This window comes from Asterias rubens, chromosome 4 (assembly GCF_902459465.1).
Source record: "Asterias rubens chromosome 4, eAstRub1.3, whole genome shotgun sequence".
NCBI classification, from domain to species: domain Eukaryota; kingdom Metazoa; phylum Echinodermata; class Asteroidea; order Forcipulatida; family Asteriidae; genus Asterias; species Asterias rubens.
The window spans coordinates 17,603,470-17,628,534 of NC_047065.1; the positions used below are offsets into that span (position 1 = coordinate 17,603,470).

Here is a 25,065-nt window from a genome sequence, read left to right on the forward strand (position 1 = left end):
TGTTGTTTGAATCGAAATAATGTCAATAAAGCTTGCCAGTAATAAGGCCAACTCACTTAAATATAAATACAATGTACATTACATACTCTAGATTGATTGTATTAACTCCTAACAAGCATTGTAAATATCATGCCCAAAGGCTATAGTACTTTGTAATGTAGTAGTAAATAATGGTGGTCAATCTAGAGGAAGCAGTTTCATTGCCTTAAAAAAAGTGGACACTATTGGTAATTACTCAAATAATTATTATCATAAAACCTTACTTGGTGACGAGTGATGGGGAGAGGTTGATGGTATAAAACATTGTGAGAAACAGCTCCCTCTGAAGTGACATAGTTTTCAAGAAAGAAATAATTTTCCACAAATTTGATTTCGAGACCTCAGATATCAAGCATCTAAAAGCACACAACTTCGTGTGACAAGGGTGTTTTTTCTCTCATTGTTATCTCGCAACTTCGATGACCAATTGAGCTCAAATTTTCACCGATTTGTTATTTTATGCATATGTTGAGATACACCAAGTGAGAAGACTGGTCTTTGACAATTACCAATAGTGTCCAGTGTCTTTAAAAACAGTGGATTATTTGAATAATAGGATGACAAGTAGAACCTTGCAGATATCTGACTCGTACAGGAAGTAGAAATGAAATCATGATCCACAACATGTAATGTAAATGCTGACAGCTTGGTTTATTTCTCTCTGTCATGTGATAAAATGAAACTTGGGTTTAACTGGTGCACCAACTTACTAACCTGATTTATTTGTTGACAGTTTCTTCCAAATTCCTCTGTCATGCGATAAAAGGATTTATAATTGGGTTTAACTGGATACAAAGTACAAAGATAGCACCACTATATAAACAAGTCAATGAAATTGGTTCCTGGTTAATTAACTGAACCTGCATGAAGAAATGGTCTACTCTTGAATCAAGAGCTTGATGTTATGATCCTTTGGCACATTTACTGCTCCAACTCAAACTGATGCACATGATACACTTGGTAAAGATTCAATGGCTTGATCATCTCACATAGCACTATGATCCATCTTAATATGAATTGACACTTGTATTGTGACATACAACTCTTGGATTAGCAATAAAGATTGTTTGACAGTTAAGATCAATCTCAAAGTGCAAGGGATCAACACAGTAATAACATCTGTATTAACTGAAGACTAAAGATAAGCAGTAATTTGTGATATTGTACAGTACTGACTGAGTTAACTGATCACGTAGAAGTCCTTAGATTGAGTAGATATAGAGAATGTTGTAATTTCATCTTCATATCGTATTAAATACAGACTGTTATTTAGAGGATCAGGTTTACTCTACTTCCTTATTTTTGAGTTTCTTCTTGTTTTCTCATAAAATGTAACAGTCTTGATCATTCAGTGGCTCTATTTACAAAAGCTATCAAAATGCTTCAATTCTAAGTAACCTTAAAAAATACTGCAGTAATGAAGTACCTTGTTGCTAGGTTGCCAAATTCAGTTAATGTCCTCATTTGATGCATTAATGTAAATAATGCACTGAACAACAACAGTTCATGGTTAAAGGAAAGCCTACAGTTCACTGTTCAATGACAATCAAAGCATAAGGGTCAAAGTTCAAAGGTCATGATAGCTGGTGCCAGGTATTGAAGACTGACATTTAAAGACCAAAAGATGATGGTGTTTTTCTCCTTACAGAGCTTGGTGTTTTTCCTTCCAGTCGTCCTGGTGTGGAGACTTGTAACCTACATGAAAACAAAATAATCAAAAAGTTGGCATTATAGTAGAATGATGATTGTATACAAAGTCCTGAAGGCACGCTTTATAGTTAGGCTTCACATTACTCCAAACAACACTCGGGCGTGAAATTCAGTTGTTGCTACTTTGCTGGTAGAAACTGCTTATCAACCAAAAGGGCCTATGGTATAAATGCACAATAAAGTTAATGGTCTGGCGTTTCAACCCTAACAGTATTTCTTGAAGGCTTCATTGTTTCCTTAAATGGTATATTGAGGAATCTTTATTTGATAACAAACTACTTAGAGTACAAGACTTACTTTATGACCAATGTTTGAAAGGTTCAAAACACCCCTTCAGGTTGTGTTTTTATTATTGACACAAGTCGATACAACCATCAAAAAGCCACATCCTGTTTTTTGCACATTTTCTGTGCTTGCAACATGGGAATACAGTTTTCTGTTTTTAATTAGATTGTGTCTTCAATGCTACACCCATAGCCATTGGCAATACTAACTAAATAAACTAAATGATCACCAAGGATTCTTCTATACAGTCCCTTACAGTGCTATAGGACTTAAACAACAGGGACTGTACTACAGCACTAGGGACTGTACTGCGTTCTATGAGCCACATCCCCGTATTTCCCAACAGTTAGATGTAGGCAACTATTACACCATAACAACATTTTAATAACCAAGTCATAGAAATACTAACTTGAATCCAAGTCATGATGCTCAGTGTAAATAACATTTTCATGAACAAGACACTTAACCATTATTGGATTATTAAAACCATATTCAATTGCTGGGGTTAATTGAAACAGTTCTTTTCATTAAGCACTGGAACACTACAAGTGTAGCTGCTATGACATGTACCCTAAAGTGAAAGTTTTTGCAAACACTTGTACTCTTAAGGTCAACTTACATGACTTACAGAGTCTACGGAGGACCTGCATTGGTTTAAGATGTCTTGGTGTTTTATTTAACCTTTAGTTTGATCCTAACCTTTTAACTGAACTCTGTCTTCGTTCCTCCTCATATTCTCGTCTGGCTTTCAATTCTTCCGTCGCTGACTGCATCTCTTCCTCCATGGCAGTCATACTTGCCTTGGCAACTTGACGATTTGCCTGGTAGAAAGTAATCAAAAATCATAACTAAATAACATTCTTAAGGAACAATGTATGTTTCCTTTAAAACAACATTCTTTACATAACTAAATAACATTCTTAAGGAACAATGTATGTTTCCTTTAAAACAGTATTCTTTAACAGTTTACAAAACTGATGAATATCATTATGCAGCCTCAGTAATTCCTATACTCTGTAAATAACTTTAACTAGGTCATTACTTAATTGTAGACACCACAATCACCAGTGTTTATCGAAGCTTATAAACTAATTCAGTTGTTATCCAAGCTTATAACCTAATTCAGTTCGTAAAACAAACTTTGTGATTAAACCAAACTATACAATGAGATTCATTCTCAAGATTGAAATGCAAGCTCTAGGTATATAGATGTAAAGGACAAAACTCGTCAAAACAAATAAATTAAAAACATGTTTAATTATAAAATATTTGCGTTACCATGGTTTAATCAATGAAACATGGTGCAAAGTGCTTCATTTTAGAAGAAGTACATTAGTACTGAAATATATCACATTATAAACAAGCAGAGTTGGATAATGAGCTGAGTGAAATATGCTCCATGATCGATTGTAATTTACTCCAATGTGTGGGGATCAAATGAGCAGAAACTTTGACAGGCGTGATTCTATAAATAGAATGCAATCAATGCTGACTTTGCCTTTATGGTGAAGTATGTATGCTTGACATAACAGACTTTACAATTGGATGGTCAATGAGCAGTTCATTAATTGTGGTTTATCTTAGAAGCAAAAGCTGTCTTACCTGTCTTGACTTTCCAGCTTCCTTAACACTGTAAAACATAGGACCTAACTCGGCAAGCCATTCTCCATCTACTGCTGTTACACACTGCATGTATTCCTGCAATAGACCACAACACAAACAAAACAGCATTACAATCGTTGGCACTTATTTCAACTTTGTGAAATGAGTTGTTAAAAACTAAGATTATAAAAGAAAGGTTACATGCTAAACACACTGTTAGGAGTAAAAAAAAATACCTCCTTCGACTGAGGACTGGTCAAGGGTTCAGCTTCCCCTGAGAGTGACATGGAATGGTCCAGGGTTCAGCCTGCCCTGTGGGAGGTGTGGACTGGTCAAGGGTTCAGCTTCCCCTGTGGGAGGCGTGGACTGGTCCAGGGTGCAGCTTCCCCTGAGAGTGAAATGGACCAGTCCAGGGTTCAGCCTGCCCTGTGGGAGGTGTGGACTGTTCCAGGGTTCAGCTTCCCCTGTGGGAGGCGTGGACTGGTCCAGGGTTCAGCCTGCCCTGTGGGAGGCGTGGACTGGTCAAGGGTTCAGCTTCCCCTGTGGGAGGCGTGGACTGTTCCAGGGTTCAGCCTCCCCTGTGGGAGGCGTGGACTGGTCCAGGGTTCAGCTTCCCCTGAGAGTGATATGAACTAGTCCAGGTCAGTGACTTGTGGAGATGGACGCATGTTTTCCTTTTGAACTGGGATTCTTTTAAATCACATACCCATTGAATCATCAACTGTAGAATTACATTCTTTTTGGTTCTTTTATTTAGTTACACCATTCACTTGCAGCATGGTCCAGTCATTAACAAAGGCGTTCTACTCAATAACATTCCTTGAGTTCTTAGTTGCACCATGGATGATTGCATATTTTGGCCCTGCTTGTAACCCCCCTCCCCCCCCCCCCAGTACACATTGCATCATCACCTGTAGGATTACATTCTTTTTGGCAACACCCACCCAGTTATTAAGTTGCATCATTCACTTTTAGCATGGTCCTATCATTAACAAAGTCTCTCTGCTCAATAACATTCCATGGATGATTGCACAGTTGTATACAGAAAAAGCTCTATGCTAGTATGAGTTGGCTAGGGTTCAGCCTCCCATGTGGGAGATTGGACTGGGGTTCAGCTTCCCATTGAGTCTAGCTGCCTTTGTTTAGTTACATCATTCACTTGTAGCATGGTCCAGTCATTAACAAAGTCTCTCTGCTCAATAACATTCCATGGATGATTGCACAGTTGTATACAGAGAAAGCTCTATGCTAGTGTGAGTTGGCTAGGGTTCAGCCTCCCATGTGGGAGATTGGACTGGGGTTCAGCTTCCCATTGAGTCTAGCTGCCTTTGTTTAGTTACATCATTCACTTGTAGCATGGTCCTATCATTAACAAAGTCTCTCTGCTCAATAACATTTCTTGAGTTCTTAGTTGTACCATGGATAGTTGCACAGTTGTATGCAGAGAAAGCTATATGCTAGTATGAGTTGGCTAGTGGGGTGTGGCAAGGCAATATCATGTGTGTGGAGTGCTGAAGGCTTAGTACATTGATAGCTGCAATTTTGCTGACACCAAATCAGAGTAAGTTACTTAAAATTCTTTAGAGAGTTCTTGTCAAGTAATGCCCAGTTATTTTACCTTAATTCTAAACTGTATCAGCCACATTTATAGGGACTCTACAATTAGGTTAACCTCTGTATATTTGAGTTTCGGCTACCATTATTATTTAATTCATAAGGCCCTAGTTATCCACCTATAATTTAGGTATTTTTGTAGTTTATTGTGATAGTTGATTTAATTGGCATATTGGCTAGAAGTTAAAGCCAGCAATATCTTGGTTCAGTGTTCTGATTAAGTTTTATGCGCATGGCCGCCACTAAACTACACTACAATATCTCTCCATTTTCTCTACATAAACAGCAAAAAAGAAGTTAATTACTGTGATGCTAATTTGTAATTTTGTCACATTCAGTCAAAGTGAATTTTATTTCCATCTACTGATAGTCTTGAATGAGATTCAAGACCTGAATTGTTTTATTTCCATCTACTGATAGTCTTGAATGAGATTAAAGACCTGAATTGTTTTATTTCCATCTACTGATAGTCTTGAATGAGATTAAAGACCTGAATTGTTTTATTTCCATCTACTGATAGTCTTGAATGAGATTAAAGACCTGAATTGTTTTATTTCCATCTACTGATAGTCTTGAATGAGATTAAAGACCTGAATTGGTGTATTTCCATCTACTGATAGTCTTGAATGAGATTAAAGACCTGAATTGTTTTATTTCCATCTACTGATAGTCTTGAATGAGATTAAAGACCTGAATTGTTTTATTTCCATCTACTGATAGTCTTGAATGAGATTAAAGACCTGAATTGTTTTATTTCCATCTACTAATAGTCTTGAATGAGATTAAAGACCTGCTTGAATGAAAATGTCAAGTTGTGAACTTTGCTGAATTTCATTTTAAATTGAAAAAACCCCAATCATTTCGAAAACCCTTAATCAGCGCTTTTGTGAAAGATTTGTGAAAAGCTCTGTTACGTAATCACTCCAAGACATGAGGTCAAAGCATTGTTATTTTGACGCGCGCCGTCAACGGAAGTGTTATTAGTTTTTCAAACCTTGAGGTTGGGGCCTGATTTTTAAATCGATAATTAGGAAGAATTCAGAAGTTTACACATATCAAAATTACATTTAAATGGTGAACAATTGCATTATACACAAATTAAAATAGCATTTCCGTGAAAAACATTCTGCTCAAGTAGCTGTTAAAGGATAAGTGCTTTACCTTTGATGTCATAATCAGCTCATGATAGATAATGTACTCCGGTGTAAAACCCATACCAAAGAGGGCACTAGTCGGATGTAGATGACATGGCATACCAGTACGGATGTTCACATATTCCCCAATGCCCTAAAGCATATAGTACAAATCAAACAATCAAAGTTAAAGTGAGGGGTTGGGTTCTATTGCAAACAATAATTAATGGACTGATGTTTCGACCCTAGCAGTGTCTGTATGGAAGGCTTACCAGTATGGATGATCATTGTTTTATGCAAAAAAATGTTAACGGCCTGACGTTTTGACCCTAGCAGAGTCTTTCTCAAAGTCACACCAGTACGGATGATCACATATTCTCCTATACCCTATGGTATGCAATACAAATCAAACATCGATGATGTAAGGGATTGGTTTTATGCAAAAACTAGTTTTGACCCTCGCAGAGTCATTCTCAACTTGGTTTTGTTGTTAAAATTTTGCCAAATTAGGTTGTTTTTCCCCTAGTAAAACAGCATTGCTTAAAATATACCCCTGCAATACCCTTGTTTATAACTGACTGGAAATTCAATACCCTGCCTATGTACCTTTAATTTTGCTCCCTGGTGAAAGAATGCCGAGCAGATGCACTTTCGTATGATATCCCAACCAGTGCCAGATGAAATAAGCTTCAGTCCTTGCTGGTCCATAATATCCTTTAACTGTTGGCGAACTTCTCTAACTTTACGCATGGCTTTAACATGAATGAAATGTTCATTTCCCCATGATGAGGAATAACTAGATAGAGAGAAGAAGGATAGAGAAAGAAAACTTCATATTGTAAGCCGATTGAATGTTAAAAGTGGGTCTTATTAGACTTGATGAATTGTAGATTGGGAGGCTGTATTGGAATGTCTTTAGGGATGTGATAGGCTGTGGGAAAAAAAGAAAGAACTATGAGCGCAAAGTGTGAAATCTTACGAGCATGAAAGCTGGCAGGTACGAACCCTGCTTACATACATTTATCTATGGATTTCAAAGTCCTACTCTGCAATCTGGAGTGTTCCTTGGTTTTATCTTCATGAAAGCTGGCAGGTACGAGCATGAAAGCTGGCAGGTAAGAACCCTGCTTACATACATTTATCTTTGGATTTCAAAGTCCTACTCTGCAATCTGGAGTGTTCCTTGGTTTTATCTTCATGAAAGCTGGCAGGTACGAGCATGAAAGCTGGCAGGTAAGAACCCTGCTTACATACATTTATCTTTGGATTTCAAAGTCCTACTCTGCAATCTGGAGTGTTCCTTGGTTTTATCTTCATTTACTTATGAATTGGATCTAATTAATAAATTATAATATAAAACAAAATGAAAACAAAACAAAATGGATTTCCAGTTAAAAACAGAGAAATCACGTCTCTGCTAAGGGATTTGTGTGGGAGGCCAGTGGTTCAGGCTTGGTATAACTTGAGGAGGAGACCACGGGCAAATGCATTATGAATCTACTAGAGAGAGAGAGAGAGATTTGTGTACAACTTGATAGGCTTTAGTGGAGCTGTGGGATACATATAACATTAATAATGAAACTACTAATGTTTCTTACTGGTTGTGGAATACATATAACATTAATAATGAAACTGCTAATGTTTCTTACTGGTTGTGGAATACATATAACATTAATAATGAAACTACTAATGTTTCTTACTGGTTGTGGAATACATATAACATTAATAATGAAACTACTAATGTTTCTTACTGGTTGTTCTTCCACTGCTGGTACACATTGAGATACGTCAGATGGTCACTTTCTGGGACGGCAAATTTCTCTCTAGCTTGGTCACTTTCTTCTTCCCTTCCTTTTGGTCGATAGAAGATTGATGGAATAGACAACATGGAAACAATAGTCTGTGGAAACAATGGTAGAGTGCTACATTAGTGTGTGTTACTCAGAAAAGAAAACGCCCAGGGAAGACACTGTTTATTAAGTCCACATACTTGAAATTCTTATATACTCATCAAGTTACTTTGTACCATTTCTCTAATTAATGACAAAAAAAACATAATTGAGACGTAATACAAAATATCACTGTGTTAAGTATGCAACATGAAATATCTTATATAGGATTTGAGGCATTGCATGGTGAGGTATCAATGTACATTTGGTTTGCGGTAACACCATGTGTGTATCTACTTGCCAGGTAGAGTTATTCTTAGGGAACTGTCTTGCTTTATTCTACTGCCGTGGAGTAGATAATCGGAAAAGAACTGTCCTGCTTTTTAACTATTACTAGGGCGGATGGTATAGAAATTAGACTGGACTACTACTTTAGCTTACAGGATCGTAATTAACTGTACTGCCACGGTGTCAGTTCTGAATTGGTCTCAATGTTTCGACTAGCTTGCTCTAGTCATCGTCAGGAGACTGAAGAGGTAAGAGAAGAGTGGGCTTATTTATAGGGGTTCAGTGGATCCACTGCAGGTCAATCAATGCTCTGATTGGTTGTGTGGTTGGCGGGCTCAGGGCTATTGTTAGGGTTGCCCATTGTGTGATGAAATATCTTGCTTTCACAAAGTATCCATCACTTAGAGATGTATCAACGCTTAAGTTCAGAATTGAATACTTACCAAGACCTCCGAGCTACATCCCATATCTACAGCAACAATTAACATTTTGGATAGAGCTGGATCTAGAGGGAACTCTACCATCTGCCTCCCAAGGGACGTCAAGGATCCTGTGTTATCCAATGCTCCAAGGATCCATAACTGATACATGGAATTCAACATGTTGTCCTAGACAGAGAATAGAAAGTTACTTAGTGGGGACTTTTAATGCATTCAAACTATTTAGGAACTTATCAGTGGCATGCAGATCTTGATAAACAGATATATAGAGCACTAAGGTACCCAAGGTGACACAATGTACAAAAGTGACACGAGGTGCCCATCAGTGTTGAAACCTGTGGGGGAGGAAGGTGCCCCCCCCCCACACCTTCCTTAGAACCCTTTGAGGTTGTAAAAATACTCAAAATGTACATCTATTGACCTCTAAAATTCTGTCTATACCCCACTTTGCCCCAAATGAAAATGTCTAGTTATGCCACTGGTATCCAAAATACCAAGGTACCCAAAATTCCACAATTAACAAAACATACCTGTTATACCCATAACATTTAGGTACCCTGAGTTACACAAGGTACAAAAGATACCAGGGTACCTAGAATACTAAGGTACCTAAGGTTACGCAATGTACAAACAATACCAGGGTACCTAGAATACTAAGGTACCTAAGGTTACACAAGGTACAAAAGATACCAGGGTACCTAGAATACTAAGGTACTTAAGGTTACACAAGGTACAAACGATACCAGGGTACCTAGAATACTAAGGTACCTAAGGTTACACAAGTTACAAAAGATACCAGGGTACCTAGAATACTAAGGTACCTAAGGTTACACAATGTACAAAAGATACCAGGGTACCTAGAATACTAAGGTACCTAAGGTTACACAATGTACAAACAATACCAGGGTACCTAGAATACTAAGGTACCTAAGGTTACACAAGTTACAAAAGATACCAGGGTACCTAGAATACTAAGGTACCTAAGGTTACACAATGTACAAAAGATACCAGGGTACCTAGAATACTAAGGTACCTAAGGTTACACAATGTACAAACAATACCAGGGTACCTAGAATACTAAGGTACCTAAGGTTACACAATGTACAAAAGATACCAGGGTACCTAGAATACTAAGGTACCTAAGGTTACACAATGTACAAAAGATACCAGGGTACCTAGAATACTAAGGTACCTAAGGTTACACAATGTACAAACAATACCAGGGTACCTAGAATACTAAGGTACCTAAGGTTACGCAATGTACAAAAGATACCTGGGTTCCTAGAATACTAAGGTACCTAAGGTTACACAATGTACAAACAATACCAGGGTACCTAGAATACTAAGGTACCTAAGGTTACACAAAAGGTACAAAAGATACCAGGGTACCTAGAATACTAAGGTACTTAAGGTTACACAATGTACAAAAGATACCAGGGTTCCTAGAATACTAAGGTACCTAAGGTTACACAATGTACAAACAATACCAGGGTACCTAGAATACTAAGGTACCTAAGGTTACACAATGTACAAACAATACCAGGGTACCTAGAATACTAAGGTACCTAAGGTTACACAATGTACAAAAGATACCAGGGTTCCTAGAATACTAAGGTACCTAAGGTTACACAATGTACAAAAGATACCAGGGTACCTAGAATACTAAGGTACCTAAGGTTACACAATGTACAAACAATACCAGGGTACCTAGAATACTAAGGTACTTAAGGTTACACAATGTACAAAAGATACCAGGGTACCTAGAATACTAAGGTACCTAAGGTTACACAATGTACAAACAATACCAGGGTACCTAGAATACTAAGGTACCTAAGGTTACACAATGTACAAACAATACCAGGGTACCTAGAATACTAAGGTACTTAAGGTTACACAATGTACAAAAGATACCAGGGTACCTAGAATACTAAGGTACCTAAGGTTACACAAGTTACAAAAGATACCAGGGTACCTAGAATACTAAGGTACCTAAGGTTACACAAGTTACAAAAGATACCAGGGTACCTAGAATACTAAGGTACCTAAGGTTACACAATGTACAAAAGATACCAGGGTTCCTAGAATACTAAGGTACCTAAGGTTACACAATGTACAAAAGATACCAGGGTACCTAGAATACTAAGGTACCTAAGGTTACACAATGTACAAACAATACCAGGGTACCTAGAATACTAAGGTACTTAAGGTTACACAATGTACAAAAGATACCAGGGTACCTAGAATACTAAGGTACCTAAGGTTACACAATGTACAAACAATACCAGGGTACCTAGAATACTAAGGTACCTAAGGTTACACAATGTACAAACAATACCAGGGTACCTAGAATACTAAGGTACTTAAGGTTACACAATGTACAAAAGATACCAGGGTTCCTAGAATACTAAGGTACCTAAGGTTACACAAGGTACAAACCATACACATGGTGCTCACAACACCGTAGTTACCCAATGTACCTAAGTGAATAGGATCATTTCAGACAGTTCCACTGAGGAAACGATATCTGCTTTGTCAAAGAGTGAGAGGAGACCCTTAAAACCATCTTTACTTCTTGAAGATTTCTTATGTTACCTGAGGGGGTGGATCCATAAAGTGGAACTGCAACAACTCTTGAACTCCTAATGATTTCAGAAGTAATACTACATTGGCAAGATTGGTCCTCTGAATCTCTGGTACTGTTGTTGTTAGTAGTTCATTTTTGTATGCTCTCTCTGTATAGAGTCTGTAACATTGCCTGCATATCAAAATAAAATATAACATAATAAGACAATAGGAAGTAACTTTTTGGGAGGAGTATTGGCTCAGACATCTCTGATAAGAGCTGTTGTGGTCTGGGTGTGTTGAACAAAAGACTCTGCTAGTTTCAGGAGAATGTTTTTGACACTGATGATCCTAACTGAAGTGTACCAGTGTTATGGTGAGCTATTGCTGGAAGAATAGCTTGAGTAGTTGTGACCACATGTCATTGATAAAAGCAGTGGTCTTGTTAATAGCTTATTTATCCAGGCATCTAGTCTGCAGTGTGCTTAGTGATCCTTGACTCTTGTAGATATGTTGTGACTGGTCTCTACGATGGATAAACACCAGCCTCGCCTCTTGTGTGTTTGTATTGATACTTGAATCTTGTTGTGCCCCATAGAATATATTGACTTAGAGCTTGGCTGAAGATCTTTTGGAGCTTGTATGATATGTGGCAGATTTATGGGAGGTTTGATGGTTGACTTAAACTGTGGTCAATAGTGTACTTATCTTTAGGAACTAATCTTAACTCCTATTGAAATTGGATCCTGAATTATGAAAAGATAAGAGTGATATAAAGTGCTTATGTAATATGATATATTAAATTGACTTACCCTGGACCTGTCCTTCCTGCTCTACCTGATCTCTGCCTAGCATTAGCTTGACTAATTGGATATAAAACGCTTATGTAATATGATATATTAAATTGACTTACCCTGGACCTGTCCTTCCTGCTCTACCTGATCTCTGCCTAGCATTAGCTTGACTAATTGGATATAAAACGCTTATGATATATTAAATTGACTTACCCTGGACCTGTCCTTCCTGCTCTACCTGATCTCTGCCTAGCATTAGCTTGACTAATTGGATATAAAACGCTTATGTAATATTAAATTGACTTACCCTGGACCTGTCCTTCCTGCTCTACCTGATCTCTGCCTAGCATTAGCTTGACTAATTGGATATAAAACGCTTATGTAATATGATATATTAAATTGACTTACCCTGGACCTGTCCTTCCTGCTCTACCTGATCTCTGCCTAGCATTAGCTTGACTAATTGGATATAAAACGCTTATGTAATATGATATATTAAATTGACTTACCCTGGACCTGTCCTTCCTGCTCTACCTGATCTCTGCCTAGCATTAGCTTGACTAATTGGATATAAAACACTTATGTAATATGATATATTAAATTGACTTACCCTGGACCTGTCCTTCCTGCTCTACCTGATCTCTGCCTAGCATTAGCTTGACTAATTGGATATAAAACGCTTATGTAATATTAAATTGACTTACCCTGGACCTGTCCTTCCTGCTCTACCTGATCTCTGCCTAGCATTAGCTTGACTAATTGGATATAAAACGCTTATGTAATATGATATATTAAATTGACTTACCCTGGACCTGTCCTTCCTGCTCTACCTGATCTCTGCCTAGCATTAGCTTGACTAATTGGATATAAAACACTTATGTAATATGATATATTAAATTGACTTACCCTGGACCTGTCCTTCCTGCTCTACCTGATCTCTGCCTAGCATTAGCTTGACTAATTGGATATAAAACGCTTATGTAATATGATATATTAAATTGACTTACCCTGGACCTGTCCTTCCTGCTCTACCTGATCTCTGCCTAGCATTAGCTTGACTAATTGGATATAAAACGCTTATGTAATATGATATATTAAATTGACTTACCCTGGACCTGTCCTTCCTGCTCTACCTGATCTCTGCCTAGCATTAGCTTGACTAATTGGATATAAAACGCTTATGATATATTAAATTGACTTACCCTGGACCTGTCCTTCCTGCTCTACCTGATCTCTGCCTAGCATTAGCTTGACTAATTGGATATAAAACGCTTATGATATATTAAATTGACTTACCCTGGACCTGTCCTTCCTGCTCTACCTGATCTCTGCCTAGCATTAGCTTGACTAATTGGATATAAAACGCTTATGTAATACTAAATTGACTTACCCTGGACCTGTCCTTCCTGCTCTACCTGATCTCTGCCTAGCATTAGCTTGACTAATTGGATATAAAACGCTTATGTAATATTAAATTGACTTACCCTGGACCTGTCCTTCCTGCTCTACCTGATCTCTGCCTAGCATTAGCTTGACTAATTGGATATAAAACGCTTATGATATATTAAATTGACTTACCCTGGACCTGTCCTTCCTGCTCTACCTGATCTCTGCCTAGCATTAGCTTGACTAATTGGATATAAAACGCTTATGTAATACTAAATTGACTTACCCTGGACCTGTCCTTCCTGCTCTACCTGATCTCTGCCTAGCATTAGCTTGACTAATTGGATATAAAACGCTTATGTAATATTTAATTGACTTACCCTGGACCTGTCCTTCCTGCTCTACCTGATCTCTGTCTAGCATTAGCTTGACTAATTGGATATAAAACGCTTATGTAATATGATATATTAAATTGACTTACCCTGGACCTGTCCTTCCTGCTCTACCTGATCTCTGTCTAGCATTAGCTTGACTAATTGGATACACCTGTAGTGCATCCATACCAATTCTTGGATTATACACTTTGAGTTTACAATATCCAGCATCCACAACAAACATGATTCCATCCACTGTCACAAAAAAAGAAATAACAATGTATTAATGATAACAGAAGTTTGGATTTAAATATGAATGATCAATTTAGAGTGGGTATGCGCTGATGAGGTATTGGATTTAAGAAACCTACCTGTCAATGAGGTTTCAGCAATATTAGTTGCAACTACACACTTTCTAACACCATCTGGTGCCTTCTGGAATATCTTAGCTTGAAGATCGGAGGGAAGTTGAGAGTAGATGGGTAATATAGCCAGCTGGGGTGCATCGTCGAGTTCATCAAGTCTCTCTGGAATAACAAGAGGGAGTTAAGAATAATATTTCTATTTGATGTTGATACATCACTGTGGTAATATAAGGTTATCTTAGGTACAACAATGTAATATACTAAATTGCTACACAGTAAGGCGTATCTGCCTTTAAGTGTCTGGTGACAGATCAAAGGACTTGTGTATGATGTACAGCTATTAACAAAGGATGATGTGAATGCCCTTTATAGAATGATTTCAATTAGTCGGTTTTGTTCTACACTGGTTCACATACAAGGCGTTCATACCCATCATATACAGAAACAAAGTACTCAATAGGTGAATAATGGCAGTTTTTTGAAAAACTGGTGCTGAAGATTAATTCCTGTATTTGTGCCAAGGCTCAAATTTTACACTGGACCCGCCAATGTCAAATATGTATCAACCGCAAATAAGAGATTACATAAAGAGACAATCGTATAATGTAGATTGCACTGACCTGCTATGACATCACACGTGACTTCAATGTCTTCTTGACCAGGCATGAAGACAAGAATATCTCCCGGAGTTGGTTGAAGATGAATCTGAATTGCTTGTTTGACTGAGGCATCCACATAGTCCTCTACCACTGTCTTACTGTATAGAGTATCCACAGGAAAGGTTCTACCAGGAATCTATAAATAAACAATCAATCAAGTATCAATCATAGTGAATACAAGAAATATAACCCAAATGATCAATATTAAGAGTGAATTGAGTGAAGTAGTGGCGAATACTGGATGATAATAAAGAAGATTGATTCAAGATCAGGGTCAAAAAGCCAGGGTTGAAGCGTCAGGCCATTAACCACTTTAACCACAGTCCTGACACTTACTAAAAAACATCAGTAATATACAAATATTATTTTTCTTAAAAAAGCTTTAATATCAACTGCAAGTAATACCTCAAAGACAGGAACATTGCCAAAAAATGTTGCAAATTTCTCGGAGTCCATGGTAGCTGAAGTGACTATTAGCTTCATATCCTGTCGTCTGCTAACCACCTAAACAAACAATAAACAAACAGTCCATCAAAACCATCATTAATGATTCAATTACAACTTTAAATAGAAGTGTAAAGACTTACCCATCCTCTAGTGTACCTGATATATCGCCTTAAGGAAAAAACTCAAAAAGGAAGATCTGTTTTAAAGATTTAGAATTCTGCATCCATAGTTGACTTACCTCTCTCAATAATCCAAATAAGACATCAGTACTGAGTGATCTTTCATGAGCTTCATCCATAATAATTGCACTGTAATGGTCCAAGTCAGATTCACGCAAAGACTCCCTCAACAAGATACCATCCGTCATGTACTTTATAACAGTTTTCTGTCATCAAAAGAAATAAAACAAATTCCTCAACTAGACTGATTATAGAAAAACAGTGAAAACCTGTTTTGATAATGGTATTCAGCTCTGTTCTTTTAACTGTTTGAAATGTATTTTAAATTAACTGTTTAAATCATTTCAAAACTCAAAGTGTGAGTTGTACTTTCAGATTACAACGTAATACAATATGATTAAGTAAGTAAGATTTGCGGTGAAACCATGTGAAATCTCTCTTGTGTCGGTTTGTACTGCCCAACATTTCGAAAACAGTGTGCTCCGACCATCTTCTGGAAAATGCTTTCTTATACTTTGAGTAACATAACGGTTAAACTTTAAAAGGGGCTGTTCCATCAGGTCATAGTGCACAACATAGACTAAGCATAAGAAATACTAGTCCTTGGTTGTGCCAACTCACCTCACAAGTAACATCTTCAAATCGGATTGCATAACCCACTTCTTCACCTAATGTTACTCCCATCTCTTCACTGACTCGTTTAGCGACAGACATTGCAGCAACACGACGAGGCTGAGTACAGCCAATCATTCCATAGTTACTGTAGCCTTCTTCCTGTAAGTACTATACCAAGAAAACATCAACACTTTGTATTCATTCACAATGAAATACAACAAAGATTTGACCATCTGGCAAAACATAAATTTTGCAGATGTCTGGCCTACTACACTACATCAACAAGTGAGGTGTAAATACTAAATATGTTTTGACTCATTTAATCACAATTGAAGGCTGCGCAACTAGATTTCAGTTACTAAAACTACATTAATAAAGCTGTATAAGCCATGTAACAGAAGTCTAGTTTCCAATCTGAGAACTAGAATTAATGTTAGATAATTCTTGACGTTCTGAAGCAAAATCCTGATAGTGATTGTTTGTGTTGTTTCTGAGCTTCGTTATATTTTCTCTATAGCAGTAATTGAAACACAACTTACCTGAGTCAGTTGTGTTGTTTTCCCTGATCCTGTTTCTCCTACAATAATAACAACGCTGTTATCTCTGATGACGTTTAATAACTCATTCCTGGTAGCATAGATTGGTAGAAACTCTCGTTGTTGCTTTAATGTCTTCTTTAATGCAAAGTCACTTGATGCTTGTGTCTTCTCTTTCATATGATCAGCAAACTGCTGTTGAGATTTATAGTTCACATCTTCTGCTTCCTAATGGAAAATTGTCAACACACCAAAGATTCAAAAACAAATATTTATCTTTATTTTTATGGCTATTCAGACTAAATCAGAACCATTTTACAATTCAAACAATTTTTGTTTGAAGGCAGTGGACACTATTGGTAGCTACTCAAAATAATTATTAGCATAAAACCATACTTGGTAACGAGTAATGGGGAGAGGTTGATAGTATAAAACATTGTGAGAAACGACTCCCTCTGAAGTGACATAGTTTTGGAGAAAGAAGTAATTTTCCACAAATTTGATTTCGAGACCTCGGATTTAGAAATTTGAGGTCTCGAAATCAAGCATCGGAAAGCATACAAATTCATGTGACAAGGGTGTTTTTTCTTTCATTATCTCGCAACTCTGACGATCAATTGAGCTCAAATTTTCACAGATCTGTTATTTTATGCATATGTTGAGATACACAAAGTGAGAAAACTGATCTTTGACAATTACCAAAAGTGTCCAGGGTCTTTAATGTAGTGGTGTAAATGCTTTTGCAAAGTTTTTAAAACATCAGTGTATTTTTATCATACTGTATGGGACAATTTAGTGTATTGGTTAAACCATTGAGCTCTTTAGTTACTGGCCTTTCATGACTGGGCATACTCAAACATTAATCTGCTCCAGAATGTAGGGGAATGGGTTTGAATCCCACACAAGCAGTTTTTGAAATTGTTTCACAAAGACTTAGAAAGCCAAAAGGGTAAACAATAATCATTAGTAAATGTATAGAAACTTCTTCAATACCTTCTCATCTTTTTTCTCTACGCCCATGATGTTACCAAGCTTAGTACCAGCTAATTCCGAGTATAAACAATAATCATATAGTAAATATATAGAAACTTCTTCAATACCTTCTCATCTTTTTTCTCTACGCCCATGATGTTACCAAGCTTAGTACCAGCTAATTCCGAGTATAAACAATAATCATATAGTAAATATATAGAAACTTCTTCAATACCTTCTCATCTTTTTTCTCTACGCCCATGATGTTACCAAGCTTAGTACCAGCTAATTCCCAGTATAAACAATAATCATATAATAAATATATAGAAACTTCTTAAATACCTTCTCATCTTTTTTCTCTACGCCCATGTTACCAAGCTTAGTACCAGCTAATTCCGAGTATAAACAATAATCATATAGTAAATGTATAGAAACTTCTTAAATACCTTCTCATCTTTTTTCTCTACGCCCATGATGTTACCAAGCTTAGTACCAGCTAATTCCCAGTATAAACAATAATCATATAGTAAATATATAGAAACTTCTTCAATACCTTCTCTTCTTTTTTCTCTACGCCCATGATGTTACCAAGCTTAGTACCAGCTAATTCCCAGTATAAAACAATAATCATATAGTAAATATAGAAACTTCTTAAATACCTTCTCATCTTTTTTCTCTACGCCCATGTTACCAAGCTTAGTACCAGCTAATTCCCAGTATAAACAATAATCATATAGTAAATGTATAGAAACTTCTTAAATACCTTCTCATCTTTTTTCTCTACGCCCATGATGTTACCAAGCTTAGTACCAGCTAATTCCCAGTATAAACAATAATCATATAGTAAATGTATAGAAACTTCTTTAATACCTTCTCATTTTTTTTTTCTACGCCCATGATGTTACCAACTTAGTACCAGCTAATTCCCAGTATAAACAATAATCATATAGTAAATATATAGAAACTTCTTAAATACCTTCTCATTTTTTTTCTCTACGCCCATGATGTTACCAAGCTTAGTACCAGCTAGTTCCCAGTATAAACAATAATCATATAGTAAATGTCTAGAAACTTCTTAAATACCTTCTCATCTTTTTTCTCTACGCCCATGATGTTACCAAGCTTAGTACCAGCTAATTCCCAGTCTTTATGTTGAGCTTTCTTTCTCTCTTTCTGTTCCCGATGTTTTCTGACCAATAATGATCCCTTCCTAGCAACTTGGGCAAGGTCTGATGTAGGATCCTGTTATAATAATTGAAATAAAAATTGATTATTACTAGGTTCATCATCCACATATTAAAGTATCAAGCATTCATTGAAAAAGTTGTATACTGTTGTAAGTTAATTGGTTTATAAAATGACAAGTTAGATTGAGTGATTTGATTGCGTCGAGCTTACCTTGACAGGAACAACTGGTTCTGGCTGCTTGGTGAAAACAATACGTCCATCCAAAAATGGTGGAACGATGTTGTGAACTAAGAGATGAATACGCTTTACATTTACTTCTTCTAACTCTTCATCAAACTCAACACGAGTTACAACACCACTAGTAAGCATACGATTGGTCTCCCATTTCTCATTGTCCTGTCAAAACAAAAAGTGAAAAAAGAAAATTACATATCACTATCTTATCCCATTAGTTTAATTTCAAAGTTTAAAGAGACAAATGTGGTACTATTCTATTACAAGGAATGAATGTGTAGGTGTACAACCATTGTAAGCAAGAGACTTACCTTATTAATCTGTAAGCAAGAGACTTAACTCATTAATCTGTAAGCAAGAGACTTACCTTATTAATCTGTAAGCAAGAGACTTACCTTATTAATCTGTAAGCAAGAGACTTACCTTATTAATCTGTCTTTGTTGTGCAGACATTCTCTTAGAGGCTTTGCTGATTAATTCCTTCTCTCTCTTCTGAGTGTATTCTTCAGGAATGTTTGCAAATGGATTATTGGAATCATCGTATCCTTCGTCATTGCCATACCATTGACGATCTAATCTCTGTGCAAATTAAAAGGAAAATAACAAGAAGTTTAAAGTCTGCTTTAGCTTTTGAGAGAGACTCTGCCAGGGTAGAAAAGTCTGGCAATTAGCCTGCATTAACACTATACATGTATATAGGTCCTTTTGGTCATTCAGCAGTTTGCAACGGCTAATTCTATTTTATCAAAAATGTTTACGGTGAGATTATCTTTTTATGAATACAGTTGTTTAAAAAGAATCAATGTTTAACTATTTAATAATGGCACCACTAAAACAACACTAAGGACTAAAGCATAAAAATACTTAATCTACTCACAGTCTTATAAAATAAGGAATTTCTTTGGCATAACATCTTACCTTCTGTTCTTCTTCCCATTCTTGCCTATCAGAATCAGAAGCAAATCTTGCTGCTGTATCGCCTCCTGATAGTATAAATAACCAAAACAAACATTTAGCTTTTTATCAAGAATTTTTTAAACACCTAACCACCGCTACCTCATCCACTTAATGTTAAGTGATGTGTTTTTTTGAAAGATTCGTACTTTGTTTTGGTCAAATTTTCTGAAAGCTTTGTTTTACTTTATTCCTCTCCAATATCAGTTGTCGCCATTTTGTTTTGTTGTAAACTATGATTATTTGGGGGTTTCGGTCATCCACCAAAACAATTGTTTTCGCTTAGATTTTTGGGGGGGTTAATTATTGAAAATTTCTTCGGGAAAACTTTGTTTTGCAACCAAAATCTAGTTGTAGCTGGACCTGTGCCTGTGAGACAGTAAATTAAACGTAGCAACCCCAAAAGGATCTGGTAGTTTCTTCTCTATGGGTGCGTAAGGAACTTTCACCATATGCAACCATTGAGCAACCATGTACAACCTACACACCGAGGTCTGATTCATTTGTAATAATCATTCCCCATTGATTGGTTTAGGCATATTCAATGAAGTAGAACAAAGGGTAACTCATACCAGATATTTGTGGTGTAACTCCACTGCGTTTTCTGTTAGTTGCCCATGAGTTATATCTATGTGTAGGTGTCATCATTGGTGTATCATCTACAGGACGTCTTGTACTCTCTCTGTCAATCAATGTAATCATAATAAACAGCATTTATTCTAATATGAGAGAGAATGGGATAATTATGGCTGGATAGGACCTTAACAACTTGTATCATTAACATCACCGGGTTCCCAAGCACTTTTAATAGGGACATGAATCCAAAGGAAAGAGGTAGGAAATCATTCAGGCGATTACAAATCAAGTAGAAAGAGAAAAACTTTGAAACGAAAACAAAACAAAAGTTATTTTAGAACACTAGTCCTTCTTCAACTAATGGTTACCTTCTATTTGAATCCTTCGCTCTGCTAGACTCATAACTTCTTGAACTACGATCTCCACGACGTTCACTACGATCACCTCGATAACTCCTTTCACTCCGATCTCCTTCTCTACCAGAAGGCGATGGGAAGTCCCAGTTAGAAGGAGCTTTCCTTGGAATGTTATCTTCATCTTCTTCCCAGCTTGTTCTGGATGGTGTTACTACTCCTATTGTAAGAGAAAACCAAGTGGTCTAGTATTATTATATAGCGTCTTTGTCAACATGTTCCCTTTAACCATTACCAATCTCTTTAAACATTACTAATCTCTTGAACCATTACCAATCTCTTTACTCCCTCATACCTCTAGATATTCTTGGTGTTCCTGGTTCACTATCCCTACTGGGTGTTCCCTCCCCGCCACTTCTATCACTACGCACCCTGCAGTTCTCTTTAACCATTACCAATCTCTTTAAACATTACTAATCTCTTGAACCATTACCAATCTCTTTACTCCCTCATACCTCTAGATATTCTTGGTGTTCCTGGTTCACTATCCCCACTGGGTGTTCCCTTCCAGCCACTTCTATCAATACGGACACTGCGTTCATCTTGAACCAATACTAATCTCTTTAACCATTACTAATCTCTTGAACTCCACCATACCTCTAGATATTCTTGGTGTTCCTGGTTCATTATCCCCATTGGGCATTCCTTCCCAGCACCTTCTATCACTACGGACACTGTGATCATCTTTAACCATTACTAATCTCTTTAACCATTACTAATCTTTTTAACCATTACTAATATCTTTAACCATTACTAATCTCTTTAACCATTACTAATCTCTTTAACCATTACTAATCTCTTCACTCCCCCATACCTCTAGATATTCTTGGTGTTCCAGGTTCACTATCCCTACTGGGTGTTCCCTCCCAGCCACTTCTATCACTACGGACACTGCTGCGGTTACTCCTTTCTGAATCACGTCCTCTACGTCGATCCCGATCATTGTCTCTGCGTCTATCACTCTGTCCATCTCTTTGTCTGTCTGTAGGGAGGAAATTTTGATTGTTTAATCTGATCAAATCTTTGAGCTTACATTGACATGGATTCTTAAGTATTTACTTTATAAAGCAGAAATGCCAGAGCAATTCCTCCTTTTCCAAAATATGTACTTAAGTTTTGGATACTCCATGTATTAACTTTGTACAATACAAGGAGTATTCAAAAGCCAATATTACTTCTAGTCTCTCAATTCAATGTAATACAGACAAGAGGTTTAGCGATTCAGGATTGTTTGTTATCTCACTACTACCATCTCGCTGCTATTCTTAGGTCTGTCTCTATCACAACTAACATCTCGCTGCTGTTCTTACCTCTATGTCTATCTCTATCTCTATTCCTTCGATCATCTCTCTCCCTGTCCTTAGAGGAAGAGGAGGCATAAACTCCACCCTTACGACTCTCCTTCTCTCGTCTTTTCTGTCTATCCATGATGGCATTGCTAACTCCTCCAGGATGTGAAGGGGTCTCAATACGGGGGGCTCGGTACTGCCTAAAGTCGGTGAAAAATTCCAAAGTTACCTTTTTGACAACTAAATGCTAGATGCTGTCATATTAGAGAAACAATTATATCTTGGCTTTTAGCTTCAATTTCGTTCTGTTTAGTTTTAATTCATACTAAGACATCAAAACCTAACAAAAAACAAAAGATTTTTGGGGTTGAACAAAGAATTGACTAGAGTGGGATTCGAACCAACGACCTCCGGATTAACGTGCCGGAGAATTGGAGAAATTTGCTCTTAAACAGTCACAGAGAAACATTAGTTGATCTTTTCTGCAGGTTAAGAGATAGTACGCTTTTCTGCTGTTCAGGTTGCTTCTAAAATAGTCTGAAAGGATTAAAGAGACTGACCTTTTTTGAGATGCTATCTGTGAGCTTCCTCTTTCTACCTCATCCTCCTCCTCTTCTTCTTCTTCCTCATCCTCATCCCCATCTTCCCAATCATCTTTGTAAGATGTGACTTTGGATCTTTTTTTAGTCTCATCTTCAAGTTCTTCTTTTTCCCGTCTTTTCACGGCTGCAAGACGATCGAGACCAAGGAGGGAAGAGCGAGGTTGTGGAGCCTTGAAAGACAGGCTTTTTGTTCCATCATTTGACGAGGGTTTCTTCTTGATGATCAATCCCCCAACTTGTTTAGAAGAGCCCTCAAGGCGATGGACTGAGCTGTCTTCAGACATCCTTCAGTAAATCAGCATTTGATCACTAAAAACTTTCACACAGAATCAGCACTTGAAGTAGAATCTGTCTGCTGGAAGAATTCTAGTGTTGTTTGGAAGAAAATAAATTTATTTTGATAAACTATATGTAGTATTAATTATAACATTTAAAAACTCACCACTTTTCAAAAGTTCTACGCAGTCAGTAGCAGGGCAAAGCAATGGTTGCAATCCTAACCCTCTATAATTTTCACATGCGCTGTTCATTGACATTCAATTCAACCATGGAGGAAGATCCTCCTTGGTTCAACTTTCCCATTCACACATTCATAGTCATATCATGATATATCATGAAAAATGATTCTACCACTGAAACTATCACCATACTTAACAAATATACACTCAACATGTCCAGGATCACCTGTCAATTACCCCCGTTACCCCCCCCCCCTCCCATACTACTGTACTGACTGCTCCAATTATACATGTACCTCCATGCTCCTACCCTAGCGTCTATGCAAGTCGTTAAAGACACTGGACACCTTTGGTAACTGTCATCAAAGACCAGATTCTCACTGACTTGGTGTATTTCAACTCTATCTATCTATCTTCCAATAAGTACATCCCTCAATTGGCCGTCGAAGTTGCCAGATATTAATGGGGGAAAAAATACTCTTGTCGGGTCCTACTACTTGCCGTCAACTCGCCGTCAACTCACTTGCACCATCAACTCCTCCAATATACATTTAAAATCCACAAAAGAAGCATAGAACTGTAAAGTATCAGCTCAAAGAGCATTCGCGTAAGTTTTAGGTCATATTTCGGAACAAAAATTGAGTTTTTTTCTCGTGAAAAAAAATTCTTGAAGCCGAAAAACTGTCGGCCGCCATCTTGCTTTTTCACAATGATTAGTCTTGGCCCAAGATGTCAATGATTGGTACTTTTTTTTTATCAACACAAAGTCGTTTTTGTGAATGAATTTGTACCGAAAACCATGAGAAATATGTAGTTTAGCCCAGACTTAACACTTCCGTGCCCCCTTTTTATAGATCTTTCATGTAAATTTAATGAGTTGACGGCACGAAAATGAGTTGACGGCGAGTTGATGGCAAGTCGGCGAGTTGACGGCAAGTAGTAGGACCGCTCTTGTCACATGAACTTGTGTGCTGTTCCGGATGCTTGATTTCGGAACCTCAAGTCAAAATCTAATTCTGAATCTGAAATCAAATACATGGACATTTCTCACAATGTTTCATACTATCAACAGCTCTCAATTGCTTGTTACCAAGTAAATTTTGGTGCTAACAATTATCCATTATTTTGAGTAATTACCAATAACCAATCAACAGTGTCAAGTCCCTAACCCTAAAGTAAAAAGGTTTTAATATAATAGTTGTGGTCAGGAGGGGTGGTGTTTTTTATTTTAAAAATAAATAAATAGCTTAAAAATCATGGGGTTTTGTACAATACTTTTTTTCAGTTTAATTTCCTCACAATTTCTTACAGTCTATCTCCTTGGCTTCACTTACCTTCTAAATGGTTCCTATTTAATGATTCGCTAAGCAATAAGTGTCGTTCTGAAGAAAGAAAGAAGACATCATCATGTTTTACTACGGGCAAAACGTTTTCAGTGCGGAAACATTGATTCGTCTCTTGG

General features: G+C 37.1%; 1 protein-coding gene across 2 annotated transcripts; it reads right to left on the bottom strand.

Annotated features, from left to right (window-relative positions):
* Window positions 1–666: 666 nt before the first annotated feature.
* Window positions 667–25,053, bottom strand: LOC117289129 (pre-mRNA-splicing factor ATP-dependent RNA helicase PRP16-like). Of its 2 annotated transcripts, XM_033770106.1 has the most exons (26): window positions 24,938–25,053; window positions 23,104–23,511; window positions 22,565–22,743; window positions 22,069–22,236; window positions 21,210–21,414; window positions 20,838–20,947; window positions 20,230–20,294; window positions 19,735–19,890; window positions 19,288–19,473; window positions 18,973–19,131; window positions 16,921–17,145; window positions 16,388–16,549; window positions 15,826–15,972; window positions 15,546–15,644; window positions 15,102–15,276; window positions 14,488–14,643; window positions 14,285–14,371; window positions 14,123–14,183; window positions 11,593–11,755; window positions 9,004–9,168; window positions 8,135–8,283; window positions 6,990–7,179; window positions 6,412–6,537; window positions 3,637–3,732; window positions 2,734–2,855; window positions 667–1,734 (listed from the first exon to the last, which is right to left on the bottom strand). In XM_033770106.1, exons 2-26 carry the CDS (start codon window positions 23,427–23,429, stop codon window positions 1,650–1,652), a joined length of 3,762 nt encoding a protein of 1,253 aa, XP_033625997.1. In that variant the 5' UTR covers window positions 23,430–23,511; window positions 24,938–25,053; the 3' UTR covers window positions 667–1,649. The 2 variants fall into 2 exon arrangements, with proteins under 2 accessions (XP_033625997.1, XP_033625995.1); XM_033770104.1 differs by lacking the exon at window positions 14,123–14,183 and having other exon boundaries at window positions 14,224–14,371.
* Window positions 25,054–25,065: the final 12 nt, after the last annotated feature.